The sequence below is a fragment of the Phascolarctos cinereus genome, unplaced genomic scaffold, assembly GCF_003287225.1.
Source record: "Phascolarctos cinereus isolate Bilbo 61053 unplaced genomic scaffold, phaCin_HiC Scaffold_2;HRSCAF=192, whole genome shotgun sequence".
NCBI classification, from domain to species: Eukaryota; Metazoa; Chordata; class Mammalia; order Diprotodontia; family Phascolarctidae; genus Phascolarctos; species Phascolarctos cinereus.
The window spans coordinates 309,991,744-310,013,645 of NW_027555625.1; the positions used below are offsets into that span (position 1 = coordinate 309,991,744).

Genomic DNA, 21,902 nt, shown 5'->3' on the forward strand with positions numbered 1-21,902 from the left:
TCATCTTGATGGTTGAATTGTACAAAGTTTTATGTGTCTAAAGGGAATAGAACTAATGGACACCCATGATCAAGTCTACAAAGTCTGCTGAGAGAAAAAGAGAGACAGAGAAACAGACAGAGAGAGACACACACAGAGAGATTGAGAGACAAAGAGAGGAAGAGGTGAAGACAGGGAGAGACAGAAACAAAGACTGAGACAGAGTCAGAGACAAAGATAGAGACTGGGACAGAGGGAGAAACTGGTGAGATCATCTGCAAAGTAATAATAGTTGTCATTTCTATATATATGTTAAGGTTTACAAGGTATTTTGTTATCAGTGATCTCATTTGAGCGATGATCCTTTGAAGCAAGCAGGGCAAATTTTATTACCTCTGTTTTTCAGAAGAGGAAACCAAGGCCCAGAGAAGTGAAATGTCTTGTCTAAGATCACACAACTGGTAAGTGGCAGAATGAGGATTTGAACCCAAGTCTGCTCATTCTAAAGTCAATGCTCTTGACATCATACCAAGCTGTCTCTCTCAAATATAACAAAAGACCCAAAAAAGGTGCATCTGCATAGTTCCCTCTTCAAAGGAAGTCCTCCCATGACCCAGATTTCAAAGTGGCATCTTAAATTGATGTCCTTTGGTGAGGTATGATTTCACCAACTTCCCATCTAAGGGGAGGGATTTGTGATCTTCACCCACTTGATATGACTGAAAAGGTATTGATTTATACAAACATCCCTGCAAGGTCAGGAGCTTACAGAGCTTCAAAACACTGTGCAAACCTTAAAGCTATATAAAGTAACAGTGAACACCCTTTTATCCTGCCCTAAAACAAGAATCTTAGGATGTAAAAGCCAGAAAGGACCCTAAAACATAGAACATAATAATGTAGACGGTTAGTTCCAGAAGAAGCCTAAGAGACTAGCCCAACCCCCTCATTTTGCAAAGAAAGAAGATGAGGACAGGAAGGGCTATGGAAAGGGAAGAGTGACTGGCCCAAGGCCACACAGTAGCAGACTTGGTACTGACAGCTTGGCCTCCTGACTCCCAGGCCAGTGCTCTTCTGACTCTGGCAAATAAATAATGTCTCTTTACCCTGAGAAGACAGATGGCTCTCTTATGTTAGGAGACCCAAGGTGGGAAGGGGAGGAGACGTCAGTATGAGGAACATGAAGTCATTGGCCTGGAAGGAAAGGGGTGAAGATTCAGGCATGGTTGATAAGAGTGGATTCCTATCACATGTTTCTGCAAGTTATAATGAAAAGAGCATCTTCACTGAGTTAAAGAATTTTCTAAAATCGTGTCACATGAATATAATTCATTAAAGGAAACTACATGGTACAGAAGACTCTTGAGCTGGGGATTCAGGAGCAAAGAAAGCAGTATGCTATAGTGGAAACAATCCTGGCTCTAGAGTCAGAAGACTTGGGTTCAAATCCCACCTGTGACTTTCACTGGCTTTATGACCTTAGGTTACTTACTTGTCCTCTCATTTTCTTCCTCTGGGAAATGAGAGGGTGGATTAGGTGATCTCTAAAGTTGAATATGTGAAATTTCTGAGTTTTAGGAGAAGATCTGAGCAACCAGGCAAGGTATCTGAAGTAACAACATACTAGACTTGATAACTAGAAAAAAAGACAGAACTGAACCCTGGACTTTCTTACATAGCTGGGGAGAGCCCATTCTGGAAATAGGGTATGCAGTTCTTGCTTCCCATAGATAAGTACAATGCTCAAGAAAGCTGTGCCTGTCCCAAGGCCCAAGTAGAGGAAAAAACAAGTGCAAGAAAAGAGGAGATATAAGCTTCCTATGAAAGAGGGCATATAGACACATTTATGTAGTTATTGCAAAGGGAGGAAGCTTAAATTTAGACCATGATGACTGCCACCTTAAGGAGCATTTTGAAGAAAAATAGAAACACAAAGAAAGCTTGGAGCTAGGAGCTCCTTTCACACTCTCCCATCCCCGAAGTTCTAATGGAAGAAGGGTCACCTGAGTCACCAAATCTTAGTGAGAACAAACTTTCCTGCCCTCAACTCTAACTGGTCCAGGCAGGTCTCTTTCCCTAGGTTTTGAAGATAGAGCACCAGGTGGGACTGACAATCAGTATGTTTCAAGACAACAATCAGTCCAAACGGGTGAATCCTCCCACTGGCATCCATGTGTGATTATTAAGGGGAAAGGATATGAGCAATTAACATAAATGATCAAGGTGATCATTCTCACGGGGACCTCTTTTCATTGTGGGGGCCTCTGAAACTCCCTTGAGAGACAGTATACAGGAAGGGAACACGGGGATATAGAGGGCTGATAGAGCAAGATACAGCCAGGTGGGTGCAAATCATTCTGATTAGAAATTATTATTAACCAAAATAAAAATGCTAATAATCAATGCTAATTTATACAGCTTCCATCCCCAGGGGCCTCTGATTGAGATGAGGAGTGTGATTTCCATCTGAAGTTATTAATACATCTCATGTCTTAGGGAGCTCAGATGAGTAGAGAGGATTAGAGGGGATGCCTGTTGGTGGTTTTAGCACTTCCAATGGTTTCCAGGCCTCACCAGTACCTCCAAGTTGTTACTCTCTCTTTAGCTATTTCAGACTAGGCACTTAAATCAGTTCCTGGCATTATAAGAGAATAACTTTTCAGTTATATTGAAATGAGTTGAATTATAGAAATTAGAGTTAGAAGAGACCTTAGGGAGTTCTATCATCAAAGGGCCATTGATTTAGAGCTGAGGGACCCTCATAGGCTATCTAGACCAACCTCCTCATTTTAAAGATGAAGGAACTGAGGTTTAATTACTTGCCCAAAATCACCTTTGTGGTAAGAGTCAGAATTGAGACCTAAACCTAGGTGTTCTATGCTCTTTCCACTCTAACGTACTTGCAGGTTAGAAAAATGATGTCCTCCTCGTTTTCCTCAGACCAAGGCTAGAGAAGAAGAGGAAATACCAACTAAAGATTCAGAATCAGTCCCTTTTCACCCTGGAGTCATCCACAATTTTCTTCCATTTAATATGAAGTCTTCTGATTGCTCATTCACTGCTTTGCCCATTTTTATTTTCCTCTTCCAATTCCCAACCTGACAGCAATGATGGTGGAGGAGAATGACTTCAGGCCCAAGGTCGATAACGACCCCAGCAGGCCAGATTAGTCCCAGCCAGCATTTTGTGGGTTAGACTAAAGGTTGGTCAGTCCTTGGCTCTCCATATACAGGAATATGGAAGCCACTTTCTAGGAGTGACCCCTAAAGTTTACCAACCTGAACCAATCTCCTTTATAGACCCACCTTTTACTATGCCTACTGCTAAATGTCCTGGCCTCATACACTTTTAACTCACTTGAAGGGAATAAAGCAAATGTCCTTCACCTATAGACCATCCTCACAATGGGCATGGATGCTGAAGGGGGATATCCCTTTGGCTTTGTGGTACAGTAATTGTTGCTGGCATCACTCTGAACTCATACCCCTGAAAGTTCAGGATAAGAGTCTTTTTATTCCATTTCTTGGTCTTTTTCCTTGTTACCTTTAAAATAATCCATCATACCTTCCCTATACACTCTTACAGTTATAATTCATGAATTGAGTTGAAGTAAAGTAAATTGAATTGTTCTGAACTGAACCAAATTAACTTGGCATGGGATAACCACAGTGCTTCTGGGTTTTAGTTGATAATAGATATGATTAAATACATTATCAAAACCCTGAATGTTTTCCAGGTAGGCTTACAACTAGTCCTAGCACTGTTTGTGGATTACTGCTAACTAACCACACACCCTCCTGCATGCCCTAATAGAAAAAGTAAGAATCCTTCAAGACGGAGAGGGATTCATGCCTAGGTTAATCTGAGAACAGTTCTATGTTACTGGCCAGAGTCAAAAACAGGCTCTGATTTTTTTTTTCTGTCAGATGGCAATCTCCTCACATGTACTTCTCACTCATTTCTTCATCTAGGACAATTGCATCAGTAAAAACAGAGGCACAGGATATCAGGGGGGGCAGGAACCTTAGCATATAGAATGGTAGAACTGGAAGGAATCCTGGTGCAAAGAACATTACACCATATGGAGATTGTAGGCTGCTAGAACTGCAAGGGATCTTACTGGTCATCTAGTTAAGCTATTCAGCCAATCAATAAACATTTATTAAGTACCTACTATATGCCAGAGCCTGTGCTAAGTGGTGAGGCTACACAGAAAAAAAAACAAACAGCCCTGGCTCTCAAGGAGCTCTTAGTGTAACGGGGGAGATAATATGCAAAACATTATGTACAGGGTAACCCTGAAATAAATAGACATATAAACAAATAGGGCTATATACAGGATAAATTTGACATCAATGGAGGAAAGGCACTAGAATTAAGGGGGATTGGAAAGACTTCCTGTAGAAAGTGAGATTTTAGCTGAGACTTAAAGAAAGCAGGGAAGGCAGTAGGCAGAAATCTCATTTAACACACTTACTTTATAGAGAAGTAACCTGAGGCCCTGAAGAGGGGAAGTGAATTTCCCAAGGTCACGTAGTAGTAAGTGGATGCTCCAGTTTGGATTCTATTTTATTCTTTTCCCCACATTGCCCCCCTGGCAGAATTCATAGGAATCTCAAGGGACCAATATCCTTGTCAGTCCCTTCAACGTTTTCTTTTTGTTTTTTTGTTTTTGTTTTTGCCTTTTACCTTGGCACCCAGGAACACTGCATTAAATAAATAAATGCAGTTAGCTAAGAGAGATCAGCAGCAAATTAGCCTCCAGTGTAAAGAAAACCTTGGTTATCACCCACCACTATCAAGTTTTTAGTTATAAGTAAACATAAATGAAATATGAGGGTGTACATATAAAGGGATATTTATATATATATGTATATATACATATATACACACATATATATACATATATACGTGTGTGTATGTGTGTGTGTGTGTGTGTGTGTGTGTGTGTGTGTGTGTGTGTGTTTCCCTTTCTTTTTCTTTTCAAAGCTTCTTTAGTGCTTCCTCTAGTCTAAAGTTAGTAGTCATAGTAAACATACAGTACCTTTTAGCTGAGCTGGGAGACGGCACTGGAAGGAGCATTTCTTGCCAAATGTGGTACCTTCAAGACAGGAGAAGGTGGCTGGGTAGACATGATACTGGTCAGGGATGCCACAGTCCACAGGTTCACATGACACCTGTTTGTTCCACTTGCCCTCAGTGCAGGTAACAGTGACACTAGACCCAGACTAAAAGGAACAGACAGAGGAGAATTTGTTGAAGGTAAGAAAAAGGAAGTGGAAGTGAGTATAGATGTATCTGACACTCGCCTTGAATAGAAGCATCTGTGTGGTGCTGTGAGTTCTGCAGACACTCGGGAAATTAAGGTTCTAGTCTTGGCTCTGTCATTAAATACATCTGTGATCTTGGATAACTCAATTCTATTCCATTTCTGGGACTCAGTTTCCTCATTTGTGAAATGGGGACCATACTCTTTGTCCTACCTGCCTCAAAGGATCAAGTGAGACAGTAACTTCAAAGTGCCATGAAGCATTAAAAAAGGTATAAAAAATATGGACATAATAAGTAAATAGCTTGTTTTATTCTCAAGTGGTCTTGAAGGAGATGAGTTGGTGACATAAATGTTAGGGTTAGACAACTTGGAGTCCAAAATCATAGAAAATATACATTTAGTAATGACATAATGGGGTTCACGGGGGAACACTAGATAGTACAGCATGATACAGTGGAAAGTTTTAGTTCAAATATCACACTGACACTATCTGGGTGATCTTGGGCAAGTCCCTCAACCACTCAGGGCCTCAGTTATCTCTTCTGTAAAATCAGGAGGCTAAACTAGAGAGTCTCTGAAGTCCCTTCCAGCAGTAAATCTGTGATCCTATAGTACAAGGGTCCAAATACTGTTTCTTCCACTATCACATAAAGTTACATCATCTTTCTGAGTCTCAGTTTCCTCCAAAGTAAAATGGTGACTAATATTTTCTCTATTGTACCAAGTTCTTACAGAAGTATATTGTAAAATTAAAGCTTTATAGAAATATATTATTATAGATGTGTTAGCTATTGTTACCATTATTCTCTTTATAATACCCTACTCTATGCATCCTTTCCTTCTTTTTTCTATCTCTCCCTCCTCTCTTTTTTCTTCTCCTAATCTTTTTTTTTCTACTCTTCCCTTTTGGCTCCTTTCCCTGCTGCTTGGCATTAGGGCTGCTGGGGGTTCCCAGGGACAATGCATAACACCTCTGGGGACTCTTGGAGCCAAAGATCTAAGAGGTCTCCTGGGAAGAATCCTGAAAGGTCTTCCTGACTCAATCCCCTTGACATTACTGCTAGGAGATGCTGCCCCATTCTCTTTGCTGGGCAGCTGTGCCCTAAGTGACTTTGGGACCCTTTTAATGAGACCAGGGTCCCAGTTCATTGGCTTAGCTCTGGTTTGGGTCATTAGATGCTGTTGTCTAATTCCTCCAGGATTCCAGTTGCATGTGGTTAGTCCTCTTTCTTTTCTACCTCATATCCTAGGGCTGTGGATCTACCAGCTGGGGCTTCTTCCACAAGGGAAGGGAGTGGGTCCCAACAGGAGGCTGGGGTGGGGAATGGAGTGAAGACTGCCCTCAGGTGTCAGATAGAGCTAATATGACTGGGACATACTGGGAGCTAACTCTCCTGTCATACTTAGAATGGCCTCTTAGGCTAAATCAGAAATTTTAACCTGGGTTCCCAGAACTTATTTTTTAAAAAATTTTAATAACTATCTTTCAATATAATTAATTTCCTTTATAATCCTATACATTTTATTTTATTGATTTAAAAATATGATTCTGAGGAATTCTATCAGACTATCAAAGTCCATCAAACACAAACACACACACATAACACACACACACACACACACACACACACACACCTCTACACAAAATGGTTAAGAGTTTCTGAATTAGATAAGATATATCATAGAGGGGAACTATACAGGTTACACAGAAGCAGATAAGGAGAGGGGAGTGAACAGAGAGTGGAAAACGACAGAAAATTTTCATTAGGATATTTCTTTTTTTAATATTCAATAAAAACGATACTAAAATTTCCCCAGTTATGGTGTATGGCTGCAAATCATGGATAATATGATTATAAATTTGGAGCTGGAAAGAAATTAAGTCCATCCAGTGGAATCCCTCTTTTACAGATGAAGAAACAAGTGTCCCAAAGAGGTTAAGTTACTTGTCCACAGTCACGCAGAGAGTGTCAGTGGTGAGACAGGCAATTTAAGGATGTTCCCAAGCTGACACAGTTAGTGAGCATCAGAAGGAGGGCTCTGACTGAGGTTCTCTGACTCCCAAGTCTGGTGCTGTTTCCAGCATACCACACATGGGACATAAGAGAAGAATCATAACTACAGGGCATCCAAAACTATCTGTATGCTACCATTTAATGTTACCATTAGGAAGCATTCCCTGCTGTCTCAATTTGCTACAGGGCTTTCTCCCTCCTCTTGTAAGCTCCTTGAAGACAAGGACTGTTTCATCTGTGTCTTTGTATCCCTATTACCTAGAACAGTGCCTTGGACATGGCAGGCATGTGATAAATGTTTACTGAATTGAATTAAATATATTGTCAAGATGATGGATGACTAGGAAAAGAAGTGGCCTGTTTACATAGTGAGAACAAGGATAACAAATGGCTAATGATTAATGATCATGATGATGAGAGCAGCTCGCATTTATATAGCAGTTTAAGGATTGAAAAGCATTTTACAAATATAATCTAATTTTATCCGCAGATAGCCTGAGAAGTAGGTGTTATTATTATCGCCATTGAACAGATGAGGAAACTGAGGAAGACAGAGATAAAGTGACTTGACCAGGGTCACATAGCTAGTAAGTGTCTTAGGCAGAATTTGAACTCGGTTCATCTTGACTCCAGGTCCAGCGGTCTAGCCACTGCACTGCCAGCCACCTAAATGAACTTATATCCATAAAATAGTGACAAAATTCATAGCAAGGCCCTTACTGTACTAGGGAGCTCCTCTCTGGAAAACTGACGAGGGAGAGGGGCAGTATTGTGGAAAAAAAAACCCTCTCGCTGAAGTCAGGGGCCATGGGTTCAAATCTTTCCTGTGATGTTTAACACCTAAGCAACCCTAGGCTAGTAACAACCTCTTTGGATATATTTCCTCATCTTGAAAGTGAGAGGGTTGGAGGAGATGAATTTTGAGGTTCCTTTTAACTTCGTTTCAATGAATCTGTAGGAAGCACACAAGCTGAGAAGGTAGACATAATCTCTATCAGTGGAAAAAACACCTACATCCGTAAAGACTCAGATTGATGATAGTACTAGACAAGATTTCATTTTTTCAATGGAAAATTCCCAATCATATCGGCCTGCTTCATTGGATTTATCAAAAGTATATTCAAGTTTCTTTAGACACTACAGCTAAAATAACATATTGCCATATTGGTCTGTTGATTCTCTTTATGAAATTAACTCTGAAACATAACATTCTTTTATACTAACATAGTCTAACCCTGTTCCATTTTTATCTGCATAACTTTCTTTAATAATCACATTGTACCCACTCTGTAAATGCTGCAACAGCCTTTGGACAAACATAACAACATTCTGTACTAGACCTGGGTTTTATTGAGAGGTCACCCTCCTGACTGAATGAAGTTGGAAATCTTTTGTCCTTTTTGTTCCTGTGAACAGGAGGATCTGATTTTCATTTTGTTGTTGTTAATAATAATAGTAATAATTCACATTTATAGAGTATTTTAAGGCATATGAGAAGACAGTATGGAATAATGGCTAAGGGTCTCTCAGGGAGATCTGAGTTCAAGTCCCACTCTGACATGTACTGGGTATTATCCTGGACAAGTAATTTTACCTCTCTGTGCCCCCCCTCCCCTGCAACTCTCTAAGAATAATCTGAACTCTCTAAGAATAAGAATAAGTTGGTATGAATTGTCAGAAGTTATTTTCTCATCAGGAGTTCTACACACCAGTCCAATCACACATGTGGACCCCTACAACCACCCTTACCTACAGAAGGGTGGGGGTAGTTACAAAGGACACTTTGCATGGTAACTCTGTGAAGTATATAATATAATTAGTATTATTCTCCAAGTTACTGATAAAGAAAAAACTTCAGAGTGGTGAAATTACTTGCCCATAGTCACATAGTATCAGAATTTGAACTCAGGTTTTCTGCTTCTAAGTCTAGTGATCTTTCCAACATACCATGATATCTTTGGTCTAAGCTACAAGTGTAGTTCCCAAAGCACATTGTGAACAGCCAGATGTATGATTATTTCTTTTGGCAGAAGAGCAGGAGACAGATCACAAAACTTAGAAGTTTGACTCATCTCTTTCTCAACTCCACCAATGGCTTTCCAATTATTGGGAGGTGGGATTGGGGAGATTACAGTGAACTTGATGCTTCCATAAACACTGGCTAAAAAGGCTATCTGATTAGCTTGCTAGCTGAGTTAGACTCAAGAGAGGAATAGAAGTAACGGGAAAATGTGTAAGGTCTATAGAATTAGAGATGCATGCCATCCAACAAATGTTCGCTTTCTGAAATCCAGGGAAACTGAGGAAGATATTTGAGAATCTGTATAGCAGAAGGGAAGGAAGAACAGACTAGGAATTGGGCAACCTGGATTCTAATACTGGCTCTACCACTCACAGGCTATGTCATCTTTATGAGATTCAGATTATTCCTCTGTGGGGTGAGATGGTTGGATTGGACTAAGTCTAAAGACTCTATTTTATGGAGATATTCTATAATTGTTTGTAAGGTAATGGTAGTAGAAAGAGAAGGAGGTGATTTTTTTTTTGTCAATGGGCTAAAGGTGGAAGAGATCCAAACCCCAAAAGAAAGATAGTGCTTGGAGGGAGGGAGAAGTCACTGGTAACAACGCCAAGTGAGTGACAATCATCACCTGTGGCCTTGAGGGTTTCACTGAGGAGAAGGTCTGGCCAAATCACTGGAGTTTTGAAATGCCAAACATTGATCTGGGATTTTAAAAGCAAAAAAAAAAAATTTTTTTCTCAAGCACACATCAAAGGATCCTGAAATTCCTTAGTGCCAAAACACCCTAATTGTTTCCGTAGGAGTTTGGACCTGTCTGTATTTGATACATGGATATGTTCAGAAGGGAGAAAGCAGCCAATGGCCTGGAAACTCCCATGTGGGCACCTTTTCAAAGGCAGAGGCATTGCACAAATAGATCCTGTCAGTAGTAAGTTACTATGTCTCCTAGGGCAGCATAGGACAGCGGCAATGAGACGCTACACCACCTTGGGCACAGAGCCGACGTCAGAGCTGTAATGCTACATAATGCTTAGGGTCCTCCCATTCCCGTACTCTTTTTCCGCTACCTACTAGATGCACTGCATCATGCAGAAGCAAGCCTAACCAACCAACAAGATGGTTTATTCATGTCTGGTTGAGCAATCCAATGGGGGAAAAACCCACTACTGGAAAATGTTATCAAGTCACAAATCAGATAGAGAGGTGACCTTAGAGATCATTTGGATAATATATTTAGAGCTGAAAGGTACTTTATAGGTCATCTGACCTAGCCCCCTCATTTTACAGATAAGCAAACTGAGATTCAGAAAGGTGAGAAGAAATTGACTCAAGGTCACATAGGTTATACGTTATCAGATCCTCAGATCCTAAATCCAATGAATGGTCTGGCTTTCCTTTTCTGTTTCACTGGCCTCATCTCAATACCAAATTGTATTTTATTGTGGGAAGTAAGCAATCAATCAATCAATCAGTGAACATTTCTTAATCTTCTACCATGTACTAGTGCTGGGGATATAAAGAGATGAAAGAATTAGTGTTTATACTACAGGAGCAAAGAAATCATATGTACAGATATAAGGAAATGCAAAATAGACACTAAGTAACTGGAGAGGTGGGGCAGGGCAGATATGAGCTGATGAGATCAAGAAAGCCTTCAGATAAAAAAGGACATGTTTCACTTGAGCCTTGCAGGAAACTATGGTGATGAAGGGGAGGGGAAGCATTTCAAGTACTGAGGACAGTCAGGGCAAAGACATGGAATACCACAGATGAGGAACAACAAGAAAACCAGTTTGACTAGACCATATGGTGGATGAAGTGGAACACTGTAATATGGCTGGAAAGGAAGGTTATGGCCAGGTTGTAAAGGGTTCTAAATGCCAAACTATAGAATTCTAGACGTAATAGGAAGCTACTGGAGTTTATTGAGCAGAAAACTGATAAGACCTAACCTTTAATAAAATCAAAAGGTTTTGATTTACTCAGGAAAAAAAGTTATATGTAATTTTATTATTATTATTATTTTATTAATTAAAATATATAAATTTACTATATTTAGTGACTTCCCATGCCTAAAAAATACAGCCCAAACTTTTTGTGGAAAGTGTGGGGTGAACTGGCCAATAAGGGCACAGTCTTTGGTGCGTGAAAAGAATGTTCTGCTTGGTATCAACATACAGAGAAATTTAGTGAGCCTGCTTCTGAAAGGCTATGATAGAGGGGCATCCCCTTACTTGTCTCAATTCAGAGGACACATGAGTATTCTGGGAAGAGGATACACAAGTATTCTGTGACTATTCCTAGTCAGTTTTCTACATGGTGATGGAGAACCTTTTCAATGGCTTCAGAGCTAGAACTGAGAGCATATTCAAAAGGCTTGAATAGATAAAAGCGTTCTCTCTCTCTCTCTCTCTCTCTCTCTCTCTCTCTCTCTCTCTCTCTCTCTCTCTCTCTCTCTCTTTCTCTCTCTCTCTCTCCTTTTTTCCCCCCACCTCTCTTCTACCCTACTTTCCCCTGTGAGTGAGGCAAGAAATGCTATGTCTCTGGATGGAAAAAGTGGGAGTGACAGCTGCCTTATCTTCCCATCTGGCCTGCCAAGTGGCAGCAAATGTATGGCCATCTCTGTTTCTCCTTTCTCTGTTGTATCAATTATTTCAGGATAATACCTCTTCCACATGATAGTTCTTGAAATAGCAATCATAACCACTCTAAGTATTCTCTTCTTCCATCTGAACACCCCCAGTTTCTTCAACTCATCTTCATATGGAATGATTTTTCCATCCTTCATCTGGACACATTCCAGTTTGTTAGCATCATTCATAAAATATGGTGCCCAGAATGAAATATTATATTCTAGATGTGGTCTGAACAAGATAGAAAATAATGGGATAATAATATATCTCATTCTAGATACCACTCTTCTCTTCATGCATCATTATCTTTTTGACTGCCAATTGGATTTGTAAACCATGACCACTCCCAGATCTCTTTCATATGAATAGTTGCCTTGTTATGCCTTTTCCATTCTGTCCTTATATGATTAAAAAAAAAGTACAGACACATTGGAATTTAAATTGTTTCATCTTATTAAACTTGTTCTATTGCTCTGGTTTTCCAAGACACATTTGGATAAACTAACAACAACTCATGCTTATGTAGCATTTTAAGGGTTACAAAGTGCTTGCCTCATAGTAGCCTTTCTGATTTAGTCATTTAACAAACTGTGTCTCTCAGCATCTGCAAATTTCATGAGCGTACTACTTATGCTTTCATCCAAGTTGCTGATGAAATAATTGAAACAAATGGATTTGAATTGACTCTCACCCTTTATTGAGTCCTGTGAGCCACCCTATCTCCTCTTTTTTGTTGTTATCTATACCTTTATGTTAAAACAACAACTATTTTATTAGGATCTTTTTTTAAACATCATTTCTAAACAACTCCTGCCTACTCTTCAGCATGCCATCCAACACCCCTTTGTCCAGCCCTGGCAAGGAGGTAAATAGGACTTTTCACTGAGAAGAACAATGTTTCGATGACTTCCTCTTTGTGTGACTTGAAGGCTTTCCATCCTCTCTTACAGAGGCTCATCAGGACACTACATATTCTTGATAACTCCTGGCTTTTTCTGAGATATTTCTTCTACAGCAGTAAGGAGGTCAGACCAATACCCATGAATTTAAGTCTGTAAGTTTTCAGAAAAGAGAAACCAGTTTCCAAAACACAAGAAAGGTAACATTACATACAATAACAGTACTTCAAATTCACACTGCTCTCAATTCCAGAGGCCTTCAAGTGTTTTACTACTTCTAGCATATACAGACAGATCATAGCTTTGCCCTTGGCAGAGATGCAGCTGTTCAAGGGACAACCTCAGATAACGGGCAGAACTCCAGTAGCTATGGGACCTGGTGGCGAGGTGGCCACTGGATCTAATTCCCACTGGAAAGGAAGCCTGCAACAACTACCAGCTGGCCAGCCTCAGCAGACATACCAACCCGAAGTCCTAGGCCTCCAGCCACATTACCTCCTCTGCTTTATAAAGAGGTCACATTTCATGGATGACTGAAAGGGAACAGCACCATCTCTTGAGTGATAAACTGGTTCAAGGCCTGATGTTTTCTCTTGGAGGTCCCTGCTCTCAACACTGACCTTGGGTAAGATCTGATGAGACCACACAGCCTGAGGTGTGATGGCATCAGCCTTAGCTGTTGTTTTCTTTTTATTAGCTGTCATTTGAGGGGTGTGCATGAGGGGAGGACCATGAATGTCACCACCAACTGGTGCGGCTCTCCTTTGTTCCTTCCCCAAATGGGTTTTGCATAAGGAAAGGTATAAAAGGAAAATTAAAGAGAGGGAGAGAGGGAGAGACGGAAAAAGAGAAGGGAGAGAAAGAGAAGGAAGACATAAAAAGAAATAATTGAGAAGAAAACATGAAAGAGGAAAAGAAATGAGGAAAAGAAAGCAAAAAGGAAAGAAAAATGAAGAGGAAAACAGGAAGGAAGGAAAGACAAATGAAAGGAAGGAAGGGAGGAAAGGAGGAAGGAAGGATCTTCCCACCACATAACCCAATGTTGATTAAAATAACTAAAACCTAACCAAAACAATTACACTCAGTTTGGGGAGGGTGGGGTGGCATTCTAGTAGAGGAGGCTTGATTGAAGCCACACCTCCTTCCCATGGCCTGAGAACTATGTTTTCTTCAGGAGATGCTTCATGTGTCAAGCTTCTTCCCTTGAAAAATGCACAGCTGCATGCTCCCTTCCAGGTCCTCTCCTACCATTGCCCACTACTGTGCTCCTAATTGAGCCCACATGAGCCGCTGCTTTCTTTTCCTGGCATGATTGATGATGCCTTTGCACAAGGCAAAGGCACTGCTGGGTTTTAAATAACACCTCTCTGTTGGAGCCTCATCAGGGATAGGGAACCACGATATCTCACAGGCCCATAGGAAGCAAGGGAAAGAAAGAGGAGGGAGAGCTGAGAAGAGACCATTAAACACTAGGGTAAGATGGGGCACAGGGTTCCTGGGGATCCTGGAAAGGTAGAAAGATGAAAGATAATATGGGTTTGGAGACATCAACTATGAAAAGGGGGGAAGGGGAGAAAGGGGAGAGAGATGGAGAAAGGACAGAGAGAGAAAGAGAGAGGCAGAGATGAGAGACAGAGAGAGAGAGGAGGAGGAGAAGAAGAAGAAGAAGAAGAAGAAGAAGAAGAAGAAGACGACAAGGAGGAGTAGAAGGAGGAAGAGAGGGGAGGGGAGGGCTGACTCTAAAGCCCCTCTTTCTATTACCTATACCATGATTTCAGAGGCATAAAATCTTGAGCATTAGAAGCTTCCCAACAGATCCTTCATTGCCAAGAATTCAACATCCCGACTATGATATTATTGTAAGGCAGTCAACTAGCCTTTTTTTAAATACATCTAGTGACAGTGTCTCTTTGCTACCTTAGAACACTGTCAGCTCTGACTATGAGAAAGTGCTTCCTTATATTGACCTAGTAACTTGTCTGTAACCTCTACCTTTTGGTCCTAGTTCTGGTATCTGGAATTCCACAGAATAATAAGAGGAATGGTGGTGCTACTCTGAGTGCTGAACTTGGAGTTACAAGAGTTAAACTGGAACCCCAGATCTGCCACTTAACTATCTGTGCCTGTCCCCTTACTTCCAGGTCACTTCATATCTCCGCGCCAGTTTCTCAGCTGTAAAATAAGGGGTTTGGTTTAATTTGGAGTACTTAACCTGGACTCTGAATTTTTTTTTTAAATTTTGAAAACTGTATTTCAACATAATTGATTTCTTTTGTGATCCTAAGCATTTTATTTTATGCATTTAAAAAAAAACTGGGCCCTTAGGCATCATCAGATTGCCAAAGGGGTCAGTGAAACAAAAATGATTAGAAAATCTTTGTCCTGAAGTATCTTTAAGGCTCCTTTCAGTTCTGAATTCTTTGATCCTATTCTTTGACCTTTGATTCCTTACTTCTCCAGGCTTATACATACCCAGTTCTCTCAACCAATCATTTCACTTGTTTCTGTCTTCGCATTGAGTCAGACAGAATAGGCCACCCCAGACTTGTAAAGAAAGACTCTTTGGCCTGGCATCTTAACTTGTGTGCTCTGGGAGATGGTCTTTTGTGATTCCTCCCCTCTGCCAAAGCAGATGCTGCCTCTGTCAGGCTGCCTTCTTTCCCCAATTCCCCTAAGGCTTCTCCCATTTGGTGATGAGGAACATATTTCCAGTTCCATGCAGAGCCCTTATACAAACACAGGCATCATCAGGTCCCCAGTTGGTACTGATTACCAACCTATGTTGTCCCACTCTACTTCTAAACATCTTCAATTAGAAGATAAATTGGAATTGAAAGGCTAGGAAAAGAGAAAGAAGTGAGATAGAGCTAACAAATGCCAACACCGGGGTGCAGGTAATACCCGAAATCTGAGCCCCACCTTCAGTGTAAAGGAAAAGAGGAATCATAGACTGAGGTGCAAAGGATTTGAACTTGACTTTAAACAACTGACCACCCCACCTATGTTTCTTGCAAAGAACTTTTTCAGACATTGAATAACACTGAGGGAGAAGTGGGCAGATTTCTAAAAGCAATGGCACCTCATGTTGATATCATCTGTATGCTGCCTCTGTCTATATTCACTTGCCTCCAAAACCTTCCTTTGAAATAGACCAAAGGGTTAGGGACTATACTCCACACATTTTACAATGGAAGCAACTCCTATGAAGGCAGAGGTTGGGTCATGGTTATGCAACAATTCTCCTAGTAAAGGCAGAAATCAGAACCAAGTGCTCTCTGCCTCCTTCCCAAACCATGTGTAGGGAGCTAGGCTACCCTGACTATGGGGATCATTAATGGCCCCATGGTGTGAAGAAACTTGAGCCCTCTAATCTCAATCCAATTCACACATGAAGCCAGGCCTACAAAGACTCTTCCCCTTTAAAATGATTCTGAGGGTGTTGAAATATTTCTCCCCCCAAGTCTCACCCCCTAAAAAAAAAAACAAAACAAAAGCAAAAGCAAAACTTATTTTGAAGGAGAGCAAGTTTGTATGTTTTGAGTGGAAAAAAAATGTAGCCATTACAGGTATTTCTTGGCCTAATAATTCACAGTTGATAGCCTATGTTTTTTTGAATCATACTGAGCTGAAGCTACAGTCTCCATGTAGATACCATCAAGATGGAAAAGCCCTGAAGTTGTCCTTCAGTTTTGCTGAAAACTTTTATGTGCTTCCCTTCCACTCTGCCCAAGAGGTCTCATGAAAAATGCAGTATGAGTGTGAATACATGGCAGTCTGTTTGGAAATATGTAGTTCAATCTGTTCTCACTCTACCATATATTGAATTGATGAGGCTGGAATATCATACAGAACCAAAAGAAGAACAGGTCTTCTAATACAATGCCTCGTTATCCCAGGTCTTCGCACACAGCTAGGTGGGACTGGATGAAGCGGGAGTGGGGGAGGTATAAACATACACAAATCCCCACTAAGCTCAATTTGTAAAATGCCTCCTCATCCTTTTCCCAATTTACAGGAATGCAACATGGTACAGAGCAACATATGGCAGTGGAATGAATATTGGATTAGAAAGTCCTAGGGCCCGGCTTAGAATTCTGGCTCCACCCTTTACTACTTGGGTGACCTTGGTGACTTGCCTCATCTTTTTAACCTCAGTCTCTTCATCTGTAAAATGAAGGGGTTGAACTGGATGATGTCTAGGTACCTGTCAACTCTAAATCCCACAATACTATCTGTCCTGAAACAAATCAATATGCTACAGTGGAAAAAAAAAACTTGAACTTGGAGTAAGACGATCCAAGTTCAAATCACAGCTCATCCACTGACTAGCTATGTGACCTCAGGCAACTCATTTAACCTCTCTAGACTTCAACTGTCTCATGTGGATAATGAGTAAGTTGATCTATAGGACCTCTAAGGTCCCTCTCAGTTCTAGATTAATGATTCTATGATATTTTGAATCAGGTTAATTTATGTGATCATAATAGAAGCAAAAAAAAAAAAAAAGCAGTGCCACACCCCTGGAATACACTTGGATTTTGTGTGGAGTAAGCAATGGCATATGAATCACCCTACCTGTCTGAAATCACTTCAAAAAGTATGCTCACAGCTGGGTTGGGGAAGGAGTAGGGAGATTCCAATTCTTAGCAAAGCTCCTGATTTTATGCATAGTAGGTACATTTAAAATGTTGATTGATTGATTCTTCTTCTCTCCTCTCACCTCAATCCTTGCCTCAGACCATTGGTTTTCCTAGACCATGGATTGTTGGAAGGGGCTACTCAACAAACCTGACTCTTGATGAGGTCATCATCTCGGTGAATTTGCAAAACGTAACCCATCTTGCAACTGACAGTACACTGGGCTCCATTATACCGTTCACTGCTGGAGCAGTTCAGAGATGCATTGTCAACGTTTAACTCTTGGCAGTCAGTGGCTTCACAGGAGAAGTGGACACAGCTGTCAATGAAACAAGAAATGGGCCATGAGTGCACTTCTACAACTAGATAACTAGGCACAAGCCACTGGAAAATTGAAGGCTGAGGAAGGATATGATCAAAGTCAAAAACAGATTGAAGGGCATGGAGAAGGTAAACATGGATCCAAATCTGGGAGCCCTAGAACTAGGATGTCCTCTTGATACTTAAAGGAAGTCATTTTAGGGCAAATAAAAGGAAATACCACTTCATAGAGTATGTAATAAACATAAGGAACTCATTACCCCCAGAGGCAGTGAACGTAAATAGATTCAAGAAGGGTGTAGATAAATTCAAGGGTGATTGATCTGTAGCAAACTCTTAAGAGGAAGTAAGGAATGTTTGAGGTACATCTACATCTCTAAGCTGTTTTGGTTACTAGCATACAGAATAATTGTGCTTTCTCACAAACCACTCCTCAGTGCCATGCTCAGAGACAGAATCTTACTGGGGCTAAAACAAGATCATGATACACAAATGGTTCAAGTTCTCTTCCAGTTCTAACCTTCTGAGTTCTTTAACCTATCATTCTGTGGTCTATACTTAAACATTCTTTGTACTTGGAGTTTTTGGGGTTTAAATCCCAACTCTTCTACCTAGGTGACCATCAGAAAGTTATCTTCCCTCTTTCAGCTTCAGTTTTCTCATCTGAAAAATGAGAAGATTGGATTAATTGATGTGTATGGCCCCTTCCAGTTCTAATCCTTATTATCCTATGATTTTTCTGAAGACTAGAGAGAAAGCAACTTGTCCAAAGTACACATTGAGTCGTTGGCAGAGCTATGTCTCCTGACCACTCAGTTCGGTGTCCTAAAAACCTGGCATTAAGGAGCAACAACAACAAAAAAACCACCCCACAAAAAAAACCAAAACAAAACAAATAAAACAAATAACCAAAAAACCCAAAACAAATCCTTGAAATGACAAGAGTTATTACAGTGAGATCTGAAGCCATGCACCCTTGAAATGGAAGGCAACACATATTAAGAAATATGTATTGAATTGTTTTGATTTCCACTGAAATTTTCTGATTTTTACTGACTTGGTCCTTTGAAGCCCCAGTAAAAGGCCTTGAGACCATTTCCACAGTTCCTTGAAGCCTCTGAATTACACCATGTAGAGCCCTCTAGGAGGATGTAATTCTATAGTCAATGAGAGGTAGTGAAACCAAACAATGCAACCGTTGACATTTTGTAAGCAAGTAAGACAGGAAAAAAATAATAATAACCAAATGTTTTCAATGTAAATAGATCTGCTGTGTAAGCTACTGCTTTGCAGTCTGCTCCCCTGAATTACTTCCCTACTGCGCAATGCTTCTCAGTATGCAGTTGGCTAGAACACCTGGGTTCAATTCTCCAGCCTACTCAACATATTCTGGGAACCCCTGGGAAAGGTGCATTCCCTCTCTGGGCTCTGGTGTTACCAAAAGGCTAAGCAAGAGACTGCCCTCATAGCTGGCCACATTCCCAAATCTATCCCATCTCCCATGCTAATTGCCTTCTTCATATAGTGAGGGCTAGTCAGTGGCCCAAGAGAGGGTCGCAACTTTGTTGGAAAAAAATGGCTGAGTGAGCTAACCCTTTGAGTTCAAATTCGGATTCTTCTATTTACTACCTGTGTGGCCTTGACCAAGTAAGTTCGAAATCCATCAACAGGTATCTCTTAAGTACATAACACTTTGTTCCAGGCACTGTGCTACATACTGGGGTATAGATACAAAGACAAAGCCATACTGGTCCATGACCTCAAAGAGCTTACATTCTGTCAATGGGAGATAACATGTGTATATACATATACATACGCATGCATGCAAATATATACATCTATGTATGTGTATATATAGTTCTATGTGAAACCTCTATGAAATAACATGAGCTTCAGTTTCCTTATCTGTTAAAGTGGGTAGATGACCTCTAAGGTCCCCTTTGGCTCCAAATCCCTAGGAGCCATCCATGCCTTTTCAGTGCCTGTCTCCTCAATCCTACTGGTTCATGAATAAAAAAGAGGGAATTTCTATACTTACCAGAGGGTATGAACACTAAAGGCTTTTCTAACTCTGGCTTTCTATTATTTACAATCCGTGATAGTGAGAACATATGCTTTCAACCTTTAGGCACTGCTGTACTACTGAGTCTCTTGGAATGTCTCTACAATTCCACAGAAAACTTCACCCTGGAATTTCACTCCAATCCTGGAATTCACAAATTAGAAGCACTTTCTGCATCTTCAATCTCTCCCTCTGACTGGGTGTTGTTGTTTGTCCTTTTGTTGGGAAGAGGATCAATGACATCATGGTGGTAACTTCTTGATTGCCCAGATTTGGATTTAAGTGAGACAGAGCTGTGCAAAGTCATCAGCCTCATTCTCTAGTGAAGAGTCTCTTCATTCCTTTCCAAATTGCACTCTAGACTCTCCAGAGACTTCCTCCTCAGTACCTGGAATCTTTATCCCTCCTCCCACCCCTTTCACCTCCCTTTTCTATGTTGTCTTTATTAACATATAAGCTCCTTGAGGGTAGAGATTGTCTTTCCTTCTACCAGTCCAAGTACTCTGAGAACTTATTACTATGCTAGTCACACAGGAAGTACATAATAAATGTTTGCTGACAACTTGAAATGAAAAGAACATTAGGCTTGAGTTTGAGTTCTAACTGAGAAATACCAGCTTGGTGAGCTTGGTTAAATCACTTAACCTCTCTGAGACTCGATTTCCTCATTTGCATATTGGTGATCACAATGCTTGTACTACCTATCTCATTGTGAGAGAAACATTTCATGAACCTTAAAGTGTCAAAGAGAAGTGAGTTATTATTTGTTTCCATTTTCTATTAAAAAGATAACCAGTTTTAGAAGTCTATCAACTTCTTAAAATAACCATGTTATTTTTGAAAGTCTTTGGAATAAAACAATTTAGGCTAGGAGAAGGTATTAACACTCCAAGTATATACTCAGTTGGTTTTTTTTTTTTGTGGGGGAAGAGAGACACACAGAGAAAAGGGAGAGACAGAGAGAGAGACAAATAGAGAGAGACAGAAACAAAGAGAGATAGAAAGAGAGGGAAAGGGGAGGAGTCAGAGAGGGAGAGATAGAGAGGGAAGTACAATTTTACTTCTATCAATAGTAAATGGCTAATAATAAGTGAGAGAAAGGGAGGCATAAGGGAAAGTTGGAGGAGAAAGAGGACTTAAAGGGAAAGAGAATTATTTTGTCTGTCAAATTTTCCTGAGAAAAGCATGAGACCCTCTCCCCTCCCTCCCCCTCCCTCCCTCCACCAGGTTAAACTATCAATGAAGCACTAATCAATTTTTGGTGTGGGTTTCAAAATGTGTTTACATTCCAACTTAAGCCAAGTTTTTGAGTAAAATCTTTATTTTATCAGAAACAGCCCTCCCATTGACAATCCAAATATATTTAAAACATTTATAACAAAAGATGACAAGTTAGTAGAGAAAGGGGCCAGAATTCAAGGGACTGGCAAGGTTTGAACTTCCAGATCTGCCACTGAATCACTGTTTGAATTTGCATGGTGGGCTATTTTCTGCAATTATACCCTGTAGTAATAGTAGTGGTAGTAGTTGTAGTGGTAGTAGTAGTAGTAGTAGTAGTAGTAGTAGTAGTAGTAGTAGTAGTAGGGGTAGTAGTACCATATGGTATGATCATGAAATATTCAGGATCATTCAGGAGGGGGAAAATACACACACACACAAACACACACACACAAACACACTCACAAAATGCTCAACCAGAAAATGGAAAAAAAATGGTTATTCTATAGAGGCAGGAGGATGACATAAAAATGTATAGGAGTGAGATAAAATCATCTCAATATTAGACAAGGATGTTGGGCTTTTACCATTGTCAATGGAGTCTAGGAATTGGCTCATGAAATAGAATTAACAGGAATAATAAAAGTGAACTATGTTCAAACTGCAACCCTGATATTCTGTACCCTGGGTAGGTTGCTTAACCTTTTGGGCCTCAGTTAACTACTTTATAGTGGAAGAAAGGTGGATTAGAATATCTAAGGTCCCTTTCTGACCTAAATGTATGGTCCTTTGAGCAAATGCATCATTAGGTTTCTCCTTCATGCTTATCACTGCCTCCAATG

General features: G+C 40.4%; 1 protein-coding gene across 1 annotated transcript in view; it reads right to left on the bottom strand.

Annotated features, from left to right (window-relative positions):
• The window catches only part of PAPPA (pappalysin 1), a 283,134-nt gene that overhangs the window by 52,436 nt on the left and 208,796 nt on the right, over positions 1-21,902 (bottom strand). The window contains exons 14-15 of the mRNA XM_020990609.2: positions 17,610-17,778; positions 5,024-5,207 (exon numbers count right to left, since the gene is read on the bottom strand). Coding sequence (XP_020846268.1) covers positions 5,024-5,207; positions 17,610-17,778 — 353 coding nt within the window. The remainder of the gene's footprint in view (positions 1-5,023; positions 5,208-17,609; positions 17,779-21,902) is intronic.